At 41.6% G+C, this 18,000-nt stretch overlaps 1 protein-coding gene across 3 annotated transcripts in view; it reads left to right on the plus strand.

Annotated features, from left to right (window-relative positions):
- Cul2 (cullin 2) overlaps positions 1-18,000 on the plus strand; it is a 91,558-nt gene that overhangs the window by 17,207 nt on the left and 56,351 nt on the right. For all 3 annotated transcript variants that reach the window (XM_042686091.1, XM_042686090.1, XM_042686089.1), the window contains exons 2-4: positions 5,143-5,283; positions 8,830-8,932; positions 14,926-15,020. In XM_042686091.1, coding sequence (XP_042542025.1) covers positions 5,165-5,283; positions 8,830-8,932; positions 14,926-15,020 — 317 coding nt within the window. In that variant the 5' untranslated portion in view covers positions 5,143-5,164. The remainder of the gene's footprint in view (positions 1-5,142; positions 5,284-8,829; positions 8,933-14,925; positions 15,021-18,000) is intronic.

Consider the following 18,000-nt stretch of genomic DNA (forward strand, 5'->3'; position numbering starts at 1 on the left):
TTGAATTTGCCATCCTTCTATCTCATACCCTCAGTGCTGGTATGTGCCGTCATGCCTGGCTTTACTATGAAGTGGGGATTTTTTTTTTCTCAATGTTGATGGTGGACTCCAGGGTTAAACAAGTGCTCTATGCCTGAGCTACTCCTACAGTCCTTTGGATTGCTTTTTATTTTTATTTTTATGCTGGTACCAGGGCTTGAATTCGGGCCTTACACTGCACTCAGCTTATTTTCCACTCAGAGCTATAACTTCATTACTTGAGCCACATCTGTCATGGATTGCTTTTATTCTTTAGGGACATTTAAATGAAAGAAGGGGATTTTTTTTTTTGCCAGTCCTGGGGCTTGGACTCAGGGCCTTAGCACTGTCCCTAATGCTTCTTTTTGCTCAAGACTAGCATTCTACCACTTGAGCTACAATGCCACTTCCTGCTTTTTCTGTTTATGTAGTGCTGAGAAATCGAACCCAGGGCTTTGTGCATTCTAGGCAAACACTCTACTGCTAAGCCACATTCCCTGCCCAAGAAGGGAAAAATTTTTTTTTTTTTGTCAGTCATGGGGCTTGAAATCTAGATGTGGGTTAAGTCCCTCAGTTCTTCAGCTCAAGGCTAGCACTCTACCCCTTGAGCCATAGCACCACTTCTGGTTTTCTGGTGGTTTATTGGAGATAAGAGACTCATGGACTTTGTTGCCCAGGCTGGCTTTGAACCATGATCCTCAGATCATGGTTCTCCTCCTGAGTAACTAGGATTACAGGTGTGAGCCACCGGCACCCGGCAAGAAGGGGATTTTTAGGTAGCTGTGACTATACTAAAAACGGGATGTACCAGCAAAGTTGAGCAAGAGATAATAATATGTACCTGGTTTAGCTATCTTGCTTTTTAAAATTATTCTTACATGTGTGTTTTGTGTAGCAGTGCCAGGACATAGGTAAAAATTTCTGTTAGAGGCTGGGAAGGTGGCTTAGTGGTAGAGCGCTAGCCTTGAGCTGAAGAGCTGAGGGACAGCACCCAGGCCCACAGTTCAGGCCCCAGGACTGACAAAAAAAAAAAAATTCTGTTACATACAAGCTGGCAAACACATGAGCTTTTGTGCAAAAGAACCAGTTGAGAAGTAGTGAAAATAAAGCTGACAAGAATTGGAAGGTGAAGCGAAGACTCAATTTTATTACACTGTTTAAAAAGATGCTCACAAGACAGACATTAGAGTGTGGTTTCAGTGCTCCTGTAAAGGTAGCAACAATACCAAGGTGCACTTACCTTCCCACAGGGCTCTGACTGCGTTATTTCAGTTCATTCCTGAGAGCCAAGGTATGTGTAGCAGGAGTGGGGGTACGGGGGAGGGAGGAGAAGGAGAGGCAGAGGCCAGTTCTTTTTCTTTTTTTTGTCGGTCATGGGGCTTGAATTCTGGGCCTGGGCACTGTTCCTCAGCTCTTCAGCTCAAGGTGACTGCTCTACCACTTGAGCCACAGCGCCACTTCCAGTTTTCTAGTGGTTTATTGGAGATAAGAGTCTCATGGAATTTCCTGCCCGGGCTGGCTTTGAACTGCGATCCTCAGATCTCAGCCTCCTGAGTAGCTAGGATTACGGGCATGAGCCACCGGTGCCTGGCATCTTTCATAGATTATTTCTCCCCCCTCCTCTTTTTTTTTGTTTGACCTTGGCATTGAGCTTGCTAGGTAAGCATTCACTCTACTGTTGAGCTACATCTCCAGCCCTACTTTTCAATAGTCATTTTTGAGATAAGGTTTTATTTCCTGCTTTGGTGTGTACCTGGGCTGAGATTGCCTGTTTAAGGTTTCCCTTTGTTTCTGGGATCCATCTGAATCCATCTCACCTCTGAGATAGAGTCTAGTGGACTCTTTTTTAAATTTTATTTTTATTTTTTGGGTCCGGTCGTGGGGCCTGAACTCTGGGCCTGGGCTCTTTCCCTCAGCTCTTCAGCTCAAGGCTAGCGCTCTACCAATTGAGCCACAGCACCACTTCCAGCTTTTTTTTTTCTTTTTGCTTATGTGGTGCTGAGGAATCAAACCCAGGGCCTCATGCATGCAAGGCAAGTACTCTACCACTGAGCCACCTTCCCAGCCCTAAATTTTATTTTTTTATCTAGGCTGTCCTGGGGTTGTGATCCTCCTGGGGTTGTGATCCTTCTGATCTCAGCCTCCCACACAGCTTAGGATAAACATCTACCACTTTGTTTTATATGGGTTGAAAAGGGGTCCTGACAGACCCCTTGACAAAGGTGTTCTTGAACCATGAGCCTGTGGTTTTTAGTCTAGGATTATGTGCATGAACCAACAGTGCCCAGCCTCATAGATTCAATAAAAATTGAGAAAGCAAGTGAAACAGGCAGGCATTTAACTTCAAACTGTGAGATCTGAAAACTTGAAAGTACAGTCTGTACAGGTTTGAATATGAAATTCATTGAGGAGAAAAAGGAATTTCATTCTGATGAAGTGGATTTATTTTATAACTTACTATGCACATAAGGGCCATACTTCCCTCCCCCCTTTTGAGACTGTGAAGTTTTCCCACTTGAGATGTAGCTCAATCGTAGAGTGCTTGCTTAGCACACCAAAGGCCGTGGATTCCATCCTTAGCACCCCAAGAAAGACTTTCAAGTTTTCCTTCTGCATTGTTTATTCGACCACAGGTTGACCATAGACTGTTGTACTTTTGTTTCCTATTTCCAGTCATCCCTTCCCCGGGAACCAGGGTCTTTTATGCATGATAGACAAGTACCTCACCACTTAACCTACACTCCCAGCCCTTTGCTATTTTTTCCTTTTAAAAATTATACTACTAGAATTTTGGTGGGGAGAGAGGGAGATGGTAGGGTCTTGCCAGACATCTTAGGTTGGCCTCAAATTTGCCTTCTTCCTATCTCAGCTTTCCCAGTGCTGGAATTATAGGGGTATACACCAGACATGGCTAATTTGTAGAAATGTTTAAGGAAGTCACATGGTGAAAATAATTGTTGGTTCTTAGGGGTCTGTGTGTAAAATTTTATTGTGAAACATTGCTTCTCATTTCAAAATAACAAAGATTTCTTATCTACATCTCATGGTTCATTCATTTGATAAAGCAAAGTGGGTTTTTTAGATGTATTCTTGAATCTTATTCTAATATGAAACAATAGCACTTTTGTTTAATGTGTCTTAGAGGCATTGGTTCTAACTTGTGGAAAATACACAAAGTTAATGCTAAGTAATTTTTATATTTCTTATATTTAGAACATAACCTACTCTAAACCCACTGAATGGCATTTAACTTTTATCTTTTTAAAAAAAATTTTTTTTGGTCGGTCGTGGGGCTTGAACTCGGCTTGAGCACTGTCCCTGTGCTCTTCAGCTCAAGGCGAGTGCTCTACTGCTTGAGCCACAGCGCCACTTCTGGTTTTCTAGTGGTTTATTGGAGATAGGAGTTTCACAGAGTTTCCTGCCCAGGCTTTGAACGGAGATCCTCATATCTCAGCCTCCTGAGTAGCTAGGATTACAGGTGTGAGCCAACGGTGCCTGGCTTAATTTTTTTTTTTTTTTGGGTCCGGTTGTGGGGCCTGAACTCTCTGGGCCTGGGCGCTGTCCCTCAGCTCTTCAGCTCAAGGCTAGCGCTCTACCTCTTGAGCCACAGCACCACTTCCGGCTTTTTTCTTTTTGCTTATGTGGTGCTGAAGAATCAAACCCAGGGCCTTGAGCATGCAAGGCAAGCGCTCTACCACTGAGCCACCTTCCCAGCCCCGCCTGGCTTAATTTTTGTCTTTTGAGTTAGGATCTTGCTATAAATCCAGAATTGACTTGGAACTCCTTATTTTCCTGCTGAAGGAGGAGAATAAGTACTTCTGAGTCTAGGGATTATAGAAGTATAGTGCCATACTATGCCTGAATAGCAATTAAACTAATTGGGGATCTGTACTATCTGAAGTCAATTTAAGTGACTGTATTTATATGTTATTGGTAATTTTGGAACTACCATATTTTATGGCTGGTAATGATCAGAACTAAAATTAAAAGTCATCATCTGGGCACAATGGCTTACATCTGTAATCCTAAACTACTCAGGAGGCTGAGATCTAAGAATCACATTTCAAAGCCAGACAGGGCAGGAAAGTCTGTGAGATTTACCTCCAATTACAAAAGAAACTGGAAGTGGAGCCATAGCTCCACTTGAGCAACAAAGCAAACCTGAGGAACAAAGCTCAGGGACAGAGCCTAGGCCCTAAGTTCAAGCCCCTGGACTGGCACACATACACGAAAGTAGAAGTCACTAAGAGTGGTATACTTTCCCCTAAGTTAAAAGGAGAATCACATTTGTAAGTATTTAGACACTTACATTATTATTATTGATAGTTGAACTTTTGAAGGGCAATGAAAATGTTGCATATCATATCAGTAGTTAACCTATGACACTGTTAATACATTAAATATGGCTATACATTTTATAAAAATAGTATATATTTCAAATTAAAGTACTGATGCACTACTGTTCTATACATTGGGTATTTTGAGATAATATAATTGGCCAAAGTGCAACTATCTGGATCACTTTTTTCCCCCTCTTATTCTGGGTACAGGGGTTTGAACTCAGGGTTTTGTGCTTATCAGCTTTCTTGGTACCTACCACTTGAGCCATAATTCCAGTTCCCTGAATCACTTCTTTTCTATTAAAAAGAAGAGCAGTGCCACTTAAAATTTATCTTACAAGGTTTTATCCTTTCAATAATGTGTTAACACAGATTTTTTTTTTGCCAGTCCTGGGGCTTGTCCCTGAGCTTCTTTCACTCACGGGCTGGTTTTGAACTGCTATCCTCCAATTTTAGCCACTTGGGTAGATTACAGGTGTGAGCCACCAGTGCCCACTTTGCACTGGCTGTTTTTGAAATCAGGTCTTGCTTTTGCCTGGCTCCACTATGGTTCATAATCTGCCTATTTTAGACTTACCTTTGCATCTGGGACAACAGTGCATAGTACTTAACCTAGCTTTTTTTTCATGGAGACTTTAAAGAAATCTTTGCCTGGACTGGTCTCCAACTTCACTCCTCAGTCACCAAGTAACTAGCATTCTACCATAAGCTACTGTGTGTTGTTTTCAGAACAGGTAATGGAGCTTTTGGAACTTATACTAACATTATTATTTTTAATGAACAGGTTTCAACACTAAACTTGCACAATGTCTTTGAAACCAAGAGTGGTAGATTTCGATGAAACATGGAACAAGCTCCTAACTACAATCAAAGCCGTTGTCATGTTGGAGTATGTTGAAAGAGCAACATGGAACGACCGCTTCTCGTATCCTTTTGGGGCAGATATTAGCTTGATAAGCATGCTAAACCTGAGAAATTTGTTAAGAAGTGAAAACAGTTGTAAGCTTATTCAAGTTGGAGAACGTCCAGTGAAACTATTTTCAAATATATTATGATTTGCATTTCCAATTTAATCACTCTTTGTGGCATTTTGTATTTTATTCAACAGAGACTTGTTCAGTACTTTGATCTGTCAAGCACTATTTTAGGTTTGGGGGAATATAATTGTGCAAAAAATCACCTTCCTTTTTATATTATAAAAGGGAAAATAATTATGGTGCTTCTGATAACAGGCAGTGATAAATTTTGTGAAATAAAAATGCAGATTAAAGAGAAGATTTGGAGTTGTACTTGTGTTCATATGGCCCCTGTTAGATAAGGTGGCCAAATAAAGTTTCCCTGTGGATAGCAAAAGTAAGTGGGCAAACTACACACGTATGAGGGCAGGGGGCTTGTGTAAGTCTACTTTCCATTACTCTAATGAAACATCAAGGTATTGTTAGGAGGAAAGATTTATTTTGACTTACGTTTTTAGACCATGGCCTCTTGCACCTATTTAGTTTTGACACACTATCACATCCAGTTGAGTGTGTTTTGAGAGGAAGCTGTTAATTTGTGACAATCAGGAAGCAAAGGGAGAAGGAGCTGGAGCCCCCAGTATCTCTTTGCAGTGCACAGTCTCAGTGGAGTGAATTCCTCCCACCAGGTCCCACTTCCCAGTGAGGCCGTAAGATGGTGACCCAGTAGACCCAAAGGATACTTAAGAGGCAGAGTGAGTTTCTGGTTGGATTCCTGAGATGAAAAAATGTTTTTGTTTATTGATTGCTTGATTGATTGCCAGTTCTGGGGCTTAAACTCAGGGCCTAGACTCTGTCCCTGAGTAAATTCAAGACTAGTGCTCTGCCACTTGAGCCACTGCTCTACTTCTGGCTTATTGGTGATTAATTAAAGATCAGTGTTTTTTGAACTTTCTTGCCCTAGCTGGCGTTGAGCTGCGACCCTCAGATCTCAGCCTCCTAAATAGCTAGGATTAGAGTGTGAGTCACTGGTGTCTGGCTTTATGTAGTGCTTTTTTTTTTTTGGTCAGGTCGTGGGGCCTGAACTCTGGGCCTGGGTGCTGTCCCTCAGCTCTTCAGCTCAAGGCTAGTGCTCTACCACTTGAGCCACAGTGCCACTTTCAGCTGGGCCTGGGTGCTGTCCCTCAGCTCTTCAGCTCAAGGCTAGCGCTCTACCACTTGAGCCACAGTGCCACTTTCAGCTTTTTTTTCTTTTTGCTTATGTGGTGGTGGGGAATCGAACCCAGGGCCTCACACATGCAAGGCAAGCGCTCTACAACACTGAACCACCTTCCCAGCCCCTTTATATGGTGCTTTTCTAAGTTGAGAAGCTAGCTGGAAATCTAGAGGTTCTGTTTGTGTGACTTGGTTGGAACTGACTTTTAATTTCCCTTTAATGATGCTTTTCTGCCTTTTAGTAGCTGTTTGGACTAATCTTTAAGTCCTAGCAGTATAAGAAATACCTTTCCTACAAGGACAAGTTGAATTTTACATTGTCGCATATAAATACAAACTAGGGCTGGGGAGGTGGCTCTGTGGTAGAATGCTTGCCTTGCAAGCCCTGGTTTCAATTCCTCAGCACCACATAAGCAGAAAAAGCCGGAAGTGGCGCTGTGGCTCAAGTGGTAGACTGCTAGCCTTGAGCTGAATTGCAGAGGGACAGCACCCAGACCCGAAGTTCAAGCCCCACCACTGACCAAAAAAAAAAATCTGAAGTGGTAGTACTATGGAAGATTTATGATTGGTTTCCTTCAATGTATTTCTTCCAGATAGGAAAGTGAGATCATCTTTCTATGATTTAAAACCAGTTGTACTGTTCTTACTTTTAATTTATATTATCTGGCATAAGCAGTCTAATCAGGTAGTCTCTGACCTTCCCAGTCCTGATAACTATTAGAAAGAGAACTTATGAGCTGGATATTGTGGTGCATATCTGTAATCTCAGCTGCTTGGGAGGCAGAAGCTGGCAGATCTCAGGTTCAAGGCTAGTACTGGAAAAGTTAGCAAAGCCAGAGAAAGAAATCATGTCATCTGTACCTACAAATAACAACAAAAACAAAAAACTGCTGGGTACTGGTGGTTCACACCTATAATCCTTGTTACTGGCTGAGATCTGAGGATCATGGTTTGAAGCCAGCCTGGCAGGAAAGTCTGTGAGATTCTTAACTGCCTCAAAAGCCAAAAGTAGAGCTGTGGCTCAAATGGTAGTGATATCTTTGAGCAGAAAAGCTCAGGGACAGCACCCAGCCTCCCCCTTCTCCCCCATATGAAACCATGACATCTACAAGTAACACTCATTATAATGTATAAGGCTAATAGATACTAAATGTAGTTCTACATTTTTGCCACATTTTATTTTATTTTACCCAGTCCTGGAGCTTGCACTCAGGGCGTAGACACTGCCCCTCAGCTGCTTTTGCTCAAGGCAAGCATATACCACTTGAGTCACAGTGCCACTTCTGGCCTTTTCTGTTTATGTGATACTGAGGAATCAAGCCCAGGGCTTCATGCATGTTAGGAAGGCACTCTACCACTAAGCCACATTCCCAGCCCATTTGCCACTTTTTAATCCTTGTTACCTAATTGATGATTTCCCAGATACCATACTTTTCACCCACTATATGACATTCACTTTAGAAATGTTGGCAAATTTTTTTAGTTTTTTTTTTTTGGTCATGGGGCTTGAACTCTGGGCCTGAGCACTGCCCCTCAGCTTTTCAGCTCAAGTTTAGCACTCTGCCACTTGAGCCACAGCACCACTTCTGGTTTTCTGGTGGTTTATTGGAAATAATAGTCTCAAGGACTTTCCTGCCTGTGCTGGCTTTGAACTGCGATCCTCAGATCTCAGCCTCCTGAGTAGCTAGGATTACAGGTGTGAGCCATGGGCTCCAAGCAGCAAATTCTTATTTGTTTTTATTCTATATATTATTTCAAGTAACTTCCAGATAGTATTCTTAGGAGTCTGTCTTTTTATTGTCATGTCCTTTTTTGTTACTGTGTTATAGTTACTTATTTAGTTAAATTCAGGGCCTCAAGCTTGCTAGGTAGGCATTTGACCTATTCAAACTGTACTACCAGTTCTTTTGGTTATTTTGGGATAGGACCTCTCATTTTTGCTAGACTGGGCTGGACCATGGTCTTTCTTACACCTTCGATGTAGATAGGTTGATGCAGGCACATACCACTGTGCCTGGCTTATTGGTAGAGGTCTTTTTTTTTTTTTTTGCTTATGTGGTGCTGAGGAATCGAACCCAGGGCCTCAGGCATGCAAGGCAAGCGCTCCACCACTGAGCCACCTCCCCAGCTGATAGAGGTCTTGCTAACTTTTTGTCTTGCTAACTTTTTGCCCAGACTGGCCTTGAACTGTGTTCTCTTCCCTACCTTCACCTGAGTAACTGGGATTACATCTGTGAGCTACTGTATCTGGCTTAAAATGATAACTGTAATGAATATGAAAACCTTAATAATTTAACTAGAGATATCTATGCTTTATGTGTGGCCTATCCTGAACCGCTTGGAGAAAGACTTTATACAGAAACAAAGATTTTTTTGGAAAGTCATGTTCGGCATTTGCACAAGGTAAGAACTGGTATATACATGATGTAAATGTGTTTATAGCTACATAATTGACTAGTTCATTTTCCCAGTATAAGTAAGTGAAGGAGTGGTCAGCTCATTGGATGTTGCTTACAACTGAATACTCCCTACTTTTATTTTCACAGCTTTTTAATTTTGGGGGAGGGGGGGACTCTGGGCTTGGGCGCTGTCCCTGAGCTCTTTAGCTCAGGGCTAGCACTTTACCACTTGAGCCACAGTGCCACTTTCAGTTTTCTGGTGGTTAATTGGAGATGTGAGTCTCATGTATTTTCCTGTCTGGGCTGGGTTTGAACCACAATCCTCAGATCTCAGCCTCCTGAGTAGCTAAGCTTACAGGTGTGAGCCACTAGTGCCTGGCTAATTTTCACATCTTGATAAATCCCTTTATTATTTTATTTGAATCTATTAGCTGTCATTACAATATCACTGTCTCTCTGGCAGTGAGTTCTGCTGCACACAGCATTTCAAGCTGGTCTGAGTTATAATCTTACCAGGAACTGGAGAAGTTAATTTATTGCCTGGTCTGGAATCTTGACTTTATCTTTTAACAGCCATGATGCTAACCATGGCAGCTCAGTAATTTCCTAATGAACTGAACCCTTAGGTTATCCATAAAATAGGAATAAAGACTGTCTAACCCTTTGTGTGGATAGTAGTAGGTACTTTTTTTTTTTCTTCTCTTGTCTCTCGGGCCTGAACTCTGGGCCTGGGAGCTGTCCCTCAGCTCTTCAGCTCAAGGCTAGCACTCTACCTCTTGAGCCACAGCACCACTTCTGGCTTTTTCTGCTTATGTGGTGCTAAGGAATCAAACCCAGGGCCTCATGCACGCAAGGCAAGCACTCTACCACTGAGCCATCTTCCCAGCCCAGTAGTAGGTACTTTTAAAACCTTGTAGCAACCCACAGACAGACATGGTTTAAAATTCCTTTTAAAATGACAAGTAAAGGGAAATGGGGTTGTATAAACACCATGTAGAAGACATAGGCTTTTGTTTTACTTGGATGAGTCTTATTAATTGCTCCTTCACTTACTACTTTTATGATCTTTTACAACTGAAGCAATTGTCATGTGAATTTTCAGTTATGACATTTGAAGGAGCTTAGTAACTTTTCCTTCCTTTATTCCTTTCCCTTCTTTTTTCCCTTTCTGTTGATCTGTCTTGTTCTGGGGTTTAAAGTTAGGGCCTCATGCTTGCTAGGTAGATGTTCTGCTGCTTGAGATACTCCTCAGTCTGTTTTGTTTTCTTCTTATTTCCATTTCGTGAACCTAAGCTGTAAATATTTGCTTTTGTTTTTTAAATTAGGGTCTAACTTTTTTTTCCCAGCCAGCCTGCCTAGAGCATAGTCCTCTTGTTTATGCTTTCCATATTGCTGGATGGCAGACATGTGCCACCATGACCATATGGTTGAGATGGGTTTGGATAATCTTCTTGCCTGGATTAGCTTTGAGTCACAATTCTGTGATCTCAGTTTCTTAAGTGGCTAGGATTCCAGTCACGAGCCACCCTGCAGAAATGTTTTACAGCGAATTTTATATTTATTGTATGTGGCATGTATATATATATATTTTGGTCCGGTCGTGGGGCCTGAACTTTGGGCCTGGGCGCTGTCCCCCAGCTCTTCAGCTGTAGACCAGCTCTCTACCACTTGAGCCTTGGCCCCACTTCTGGCTTTTTCTGCTTATGTGGTGCTGAGGAATTGAACCCAGGGCCTCATGCATGCAAGACAAGCAATCTACCACTGAGCCACCTTCCCAGCCCCATGACATGTACATATTAATGTTCTAGTGGGTGCACTTTTCAGGCCATAGAAATGGTTTTGCTAGCAAGGACACTAGCGTAGTCTCAATGTTTAATAAGGTTTTTATTTTTTGCCAGTCCTTGGACTTGAACTCTGGGCTTGGATGCTGTCCTTAGCTCCTTTTGCTCTACCACTTGAGCCACAGCTGTACTTCCAGCTTTTTCTTTGATTAATTGGAGATAAGAGTCTCAGGGACTTTGCTGCCTGGGCTGGCTTCCAATTGTGATGCCTTAGATCTCAGCCTCCTGAGTAGCTAGGATTACAGTTGTGAGCCACTGGTGCAGGGCTCAGTGTTTAATATGTTAAATTGTTTTATTAAAGTTCTGCTATTATAAGCTAGTGACTTTTGGTCATATCATAATTGATAACTATGTAAGACATTTGTAACTTATTTTTAGATTATGTGGTTGTTTAAAAAACTCAGACTTACAGAAAAGTTGCAAACACCGTGTAGAGAGTTTTCATATTGTACTTTTTCCCTTTCCTCCCCTCCCTTGTCCTGTTCTCTTTTTCTAGGCTTTCTTTTTCTTTTTTTGGGTCCGGTTGTGGGGCCTGAACTCTGGGCCTGGGCGCTGTCCCTCAGCTCTTCAGCTCAAGGCTAGCGCTCTACCACTTGAGCCACAGCCCCACTGCCGGCTTTTTTTTTCTGCTTATGTGGTGCTGAGGAATCGAACCCAGGGCCTCATGCACGCAAGGCAAGTGCTCTACCACTGAGCCACCTTCCCAGCCCTCTTTTTCTAGTCTTATTTGGGACAGGGTCTTACTATTGCTATGTAGCTATGTGGCTTCTAATTTGTAATCCTCCTGTGTCAAATGATCAGGAGCTGGGATTACAGGCTTGTATGACCTCACTCAGCTTTCTCATATACTTTTTTTTCAGCTTCTTAGTACTAATAGCTAGCATAAAAATAGTAGTATTAAATCTGAGAAGTTAACATAACTTATTTTTTCTTTTCTTCCTTTCTTCCTCCTTCCTTTTTTCTCTCACCCTCTCTCTCCTCTTCTCTTTCCTCAACTTTTTGCCTCTCTTCCTCTCCCTTTCTCCCTTCTCTCTCCTCCTCTCCCCTCCTCTCTGATACTAGAGATGTAACTCTGGGTTTAAGTGCTCTACCACTTAAGCCATTCTCCAGCCTTAACTGTGAGTTTTAAAATGGTATTGTAGTACAGATTCATGGAAGTCATATATACCATATATTCTCGGAGATCCTAGGACAAAAAGTTGATATGTATATAACAAATGCAAATTGTTATATAGTCAACAGAAATTTTACCTGCTTGGAAGAAGGAATTTTTTAAATTATCAAAGTATTGCATTACTAGTATAGATAATTTAGAATTTAGAGATTAGTAAAAAGAAGAAAAAAATCTTACCATTACCTATAACATATATCCAGAGTTAACCACTAGGAATATTTTTGATAAAAGCTATCCTAAAGTGTGTCTTCTGGTATATGACAATATATACTTCATTTGATTTTTTTTTGTTTTTTGGCCAGTTGTGGGACTTGAATTTTGGGCCGGGGTGCATTCCTTGCACTATTCAGCTCAAGGCAAGTGCTCTACCGCTTGAGCCACAGCACCACTTCTGGTTTTCCAATGGTTTATTGGAGATAAGAGTCTTAGGGAGTTTCCTGCCTGGGCTCGCTTTGAACTGTGAGCCTCAGATCTCAGCCTCCTGAGTAGCTAGGATTACAGGTGTGAGCCACCAGTGCCTGGCACTTAATTTGGTGTGTGTGTGTGTGTGTGTGTGTGTGTGTGTGTGTGTGTGTGTGTGTGTGTGTGTGCGCGCGCGCGCGCTGCGCGCGCCACCAGTGTGTGTGTGCGCGCGCCACCAGTGCCTGGCACTTAATTTGGGGTGTGTGTGTGTGTGTCTCGCGCGCCAGTACTGAGGCCTATAGTCAGAGCCTTATGTGCTCCAATAGCTTTTTCACTAAAAGACTTTCACTGTACTACTTGAGCCATATCTTCAGTTCTGGCATTTTGTTGATTAATTGGAGGTAAGAGTCTCAGACTTTTCTTCTGGCTACTCACACTTTATTAAATGAACTTTTGTAATCTGGCATGTTTTGTAAAATATTTTCTCATTCTGGAGATGGTATGATTTGTTAAATATTCCCATGTATTTCTTTCTTTTTTTTTTTTGTTGGTCATGGGGCTTAAACTTTGGACTTGGGAGCTGTCCCTCAGCTCTTCAGCTCAAGGCGAGCGCTCTACCACTTGAGCCACAGTGCCACTTCTGGTTTTCTGGTGGTTTATTGGAGATAAGAGTCTCATGGACTTTTCTTGCCCGGGCTGGCTTTGAACCGCGATCCTCAGATCTCAGCTTCCTCAGTAGTTGGGATTACAGGCGTGAGCCACTGGTCCCAGGCTTCCCATGTATTTCTTGAAAGAAATGTTTCCAATTTATATACATTTTACTGTAGGTAATACTTATGTGAACATCTTTGTGGCCAAATTGTTGTGTAGCCATTAATTATATATATATACATCTTATATATATCTTTTTTTTGGGGGGGGGTCCGGTCGTGGGACCTGAACTCTGGGCCTGGGTGCTGTCCCTCAGCTCTTCAGCTCAAGGCTAGCACTCTACAACTTGAGCCACAGCGCCACTTCCAGCTTTTTTTCTTTTTGCTTATGTGGTACTGGGGAATCGAACCCAAGGCCTCATGCATGCAAGGCAAGTGCTCTATCACTGAGCCACCTTCCCAGCCCCCATTAATTAATCATTTTTTTGGTGCTAGGGATTGAACCTAAGTTCTTGTGCATGTTAACCATACCCTTCTACCACTAAGTCTAGACTCTGTGATTTTCTTTGTTTTATTATTATTTTTTCCTAGGGGAGGGTATCAAGTCTTACTGGTTAGCTCAGTTGTATAGCTATGTGGCCTCAAACTTTTAGTTGATATTATAGCTGTGCAACACCATGCCTAGGTTTTTTGTTTGGTTTCTTCCCTCCCTCCCTCCCTCTCTTCTTTCTTTCCTTCCTTCCATATTTCCTTCTTTCTCTCTTTCTCTTTTTCTCTCTTTCTCTCACTCTTTCTTTTTCTTTCTTTCACTTACTTACTTACTTGATAATGTCTCTCAGGCTTGTATCCCAGGCTAGCCCAGAATTCATGATCTTCTTGCTGTAGTTTGAGTTTTTGGTTAGAGTGTATCCCACTATGTCTGATTATCGTGTGTGTGTGTGTGTGTGTGTGTGTGTGTGTGTGTGTGTGTGTGTGTGTGTGTGTGTGTGTGTGTGTGTGTGTGTGTGTGTGTGTGTGTATTTGCTACAGGTACAGGGGCTTGAACAGGTACAGGTGCCCTTTAGCTTTTTCAATCAAGGCTAGTACTATGCCATCTGAGCTGGTTAGCTCAGTTGTGTAGCTATGTGGCCTGCTTGAGCCACAACATTACTTCTGACTTTTTCTGTTTATGTGGTACTGAGGAATTGAACTCAGGGTTTCATGCATGCTAGGCAAGTACTCTACCACTGAGCCACATTCTCACATTCCCACATTCCCAGTCTTCTCCCTCTCCTCACGTTTTTTTTTTTTTTTGTCACTTGAGCATGAATTCAGTGCCTAGGTTCCCTGAGCTCTTTTTGCTCAAGGTTAGTGCTCTACCACTCTGAGCCATAGTTCTACTTCCAGTTTTCTGGTGGTTAATTGGAAATAAGTCTAATGCACTTTTCCTGTCTCAGCTGGCTTTGAACTGAGATGCTCTGATCTTAGCCTCCTGAGTAGCTAGGATTACAGACATGAGCCACTAGTGCTCAGCTTAGCTTTCTTTTAATTTTTCTAAAAATAATAACTTTCTATTAAGTAAACAAAACTTAATTTGTAAAATGGGAATGTCAGTTTCCATGAATAGTCTTAGTAGTGATGTTATTAAAGGTAATTGATTTGGAATAGTAATTGACTCACATAGATACAAAATGATAGAAAACTATATGCTATTTTAAACTGAGATTTATGCTCTATCCTAAGGACAAAAATCAAAATACTGCCTCTTGTCTGTTGCATCTGAGATTCGCCTTTTCCCCAGTTGTTTCATTTGCACTAAAGACAATATAATTTATAAATGTAATTTATGATACTGAAATTATGTAAGTTATTTTAGAAATTTTTCATTTTGAAGATTACAGTGAAAATGATTAGTGCTTCATAAGTAAACTTTTTTTTCCCCTTTATATAGAGAGTTTTGGAATCTGAAGAACAAGTACTTGTAATGTATCATAGGTATTGGGAAGAATATAGCAAGGGTGCAGACTATATGGACTGCTTATATAGGTAAGTACAATTTTTGGTGAAATTGGGTTTAGAATTCAGGTTCTTGTGTGCTAGGCAGGTGTTGTGCCATTTGAGCCATGCCTCAAGCCAACCACAGTAAGTATGTTTTAAAAATCCTAACATCTGTGTTCATCATAGCCAAATTATGCTTTCAGCCGAACAACTGATTGATGAGTAGCTAAAGAATATATGGTACAAATACACTATAGAATATTAGCTGTTAAAAAATGAAATTATGTCATTTTCAGGAAAATTATTGGAATTAGCGATCATCATGTTGAACAAGATAAGCCAAACTCAGAAAGCCAAATGTTATATATTCTTATTTGTTTGTGGAATCTAGACTAAAATGATCATGATGGTGCTGTTGATAATGATAATGGAATGTGAATGTAAGGGGGGCTGTTTGGGAGGATTAGCAGGCATGGGGAGATGGAAATAAAAGGATGTGAGGGGTGGAGAGGAACAAAATATATGTACATGTTTATATAATATGCATATGCACCTGTATATGTATGTGACAACATAATGAAATCCACCAAATGTGGTTAGAGAGAAGAGGGGTGTGGGGGTGAAATTGTTTAGAATACACTAGATGAATGTGTGTAGAGCATAATAAACCCCTCTGGTGTTATTAATATGTATTAATTAAAAAACTTAACAGGCTAAACAGTATTGACTACATCTAGTAACTGAAGGAATAAGATTTTCTTCACTTTTTATAAGTTTTTTTTTTTTTTTTTTTTTTTTGGTGGTGGGGCTTGAACTCTGGGCCTGCTCTTCAGCTCAAGGCAAGTGCTCTACCACTTGAGCCACAGTGCTACTTCCGGTTTTCTCAGTGAGTGGTTTCTTGGAGATAAGAGTATCATGGACTTTCCTGCCAGGGCTGGCTTTGAACTGTGATCCTCAGATCTTAGCCTCCTGAGTAGCTAGGATTACAGGTGTGAGCCACCAATGCCCAGCTTTATTAGCATATTATTATTATTATTATTACTATTTTTATTATTTTGGTGCCACTATTGGGGCTTGAACTCAGGTTTTGGGTGCTTTCCCTTAGCTTTTTCACTCAAGGCTGGTACTCTGCCACTTGAGCCACAGCTCTATTATCGGCTTTTTGGTGGCTTATTGGAGTCCCCCATTGGGCTGACTTTGAACTGGGATCCTCAGATTTCAACCTACTGATTAGCAAGAATTACAAATGTGGGCCACAAGCACCCAGCTTTTTATTACCATATTATTAATATTACAAAATAATGGCTTTGATTGTGAAGGAGTAATTTTCATTTGGTATTTTCCATTGAAATTCAAAGAATGAGATCATTTCTCTTGACTTTGATTCTTATTGGCAACAAGTGTTAGTTTCAGTCAAGTATATGTTTTGTGGCCAGGCAGTGTATAGAAAAAGTTTTTCTGAAAATTTAAAACTACATGGCTCTATTTGTTCTGTCTGGAATCTACAGTGCGTATCAAATCTAAACAGATGGATGTGAAAATTCAGTTTGGATGAAACATGGTTTAAATATTAACTCCTGCTCCTCTGTAAGTTCCTATTTGACCCTAGCATTCAGTATTTCACATTTCATGGGAAATTAAGTGCTTGCTAGTTTTTCTTTCCTTTTTCCTACCCTGTTCTCCAGGCATATTGCCTTTCCTCATGCTACTGCATCTGCCTGGATTACTTTTCTTCTTTTTTATGGATGACTAATTCTGGCACATTCTGCTTTCTAAATTTGGTGTGCCTTCCTGGGCTGTCTCTTGCTTAGGTCTTTGGTGTCACTATGACTGCTGTGTGTTGCCATGGCATTCTATGCTGATCCCATAACCCAATCCAGAAGACAGTAGAAATGAGGACAGTCACCTGTTGCATGACAGGAACCTGTTCTAGAAAGAGTGCTGGGTGATTTCTTACTTAATCATCAGAGCGTGTATGTACATAAACTAAGATGACAGTGACATCATTAAACAATACAATCTTAGGGACCAGTGTCATGTAATCCATTGGTAACCAAAAACCTTATGAATGTATTTTGGTATGTAAGTCCTGCTTACTGACGCATAGTAAATAAATAGGAAATAGTGGCTGTAAGTATGGGTTTTTGTTTTGGTTGTTTGCTTCCACTCTTGGACCTAGGCAGGGTGTTTCTCTCTCTCTCTCTCTCTCTCTCTCTCTCTCTCTCTCTCTCTCTCTCTCTCTCTCTCTTTTATTTTATTTATTTGTTTATTTTTGGGTCCAGTCAGGGGGCCTGACCTCTAGGCCTGAGCACTGTCCCTCAGCTCTTCAGCTCAAGGCTAGCGCTCTACCACTTGAGCCACAGTGCCACTTCCGGCTTTTTTCTTTTTGCTTATGTGGTGCTGAGTAATCGAACCCAGGGCCTCATGCATGCAAGGCAAGCGCTCTACCACTGAGCCACCTTCCCAGCTCCTCTCTCTTTTTTGTCAGTTGTGGGGCTTGAACTCTGGGCCTGGGTGCTGTCCCACAGCTCTTCAGCTCAAGACTAGCGCTCTACCTCTTGAGCCACAGCACCACTTCTGGTTTTCTGAGTGGTTTATTGTAGATAAGAGTCTCGTGGATTTTCCTGCCTGGGCTGGCTTTGAACCACAATCCTCAGATCTCAGCCTCCTGAGTAGCTAGGATTACAGGCCTGAGCCAACAGTGCTTGACTTAGGGTGTTCTTTTTGAACTGATTGTAGCCTGGCATGGATGTTGTGATAATTTTGCCCCGTATACTATTGGTTGGGTCACAGCTGGGCCCTTCCAGGTTTTCACTGGGGTAAGGTTGAGGAATTGTTGACTCTAGGCATTTGTTGTGCAGTCCCACCATGAATTGTAGCTCTGTTTTGTTGCTAGACCAGTGCTCAGTGGTTTTTTTTATTTGGTGGGTTGTGGGTCTTGAACTATGGGACTGGGTGCTGTCCCTGAGCTCTTCAGCTCAAGACTAGTCTCTACCATTTGAGCCACAGCACCACTTCTGGTTTTCTG

This window comes from Dipodomys spectabilis, unplaced genomic scaffold (genome assembly GCF_019054845.1).
Source record: "Dipodomys spectabilis isolate Male_0828 unplaced genomic scaffold, ASM1905484v1 ptg000096l, whole genome shotgun sequence".
In the NCBI taxonomy this organism is placed as follows: Eukaryota; Metazoa; Chordata; class Mammalia; order Rodentia; family Heteromyidae; genus Dipodomys; species Dipodomys spectabilis.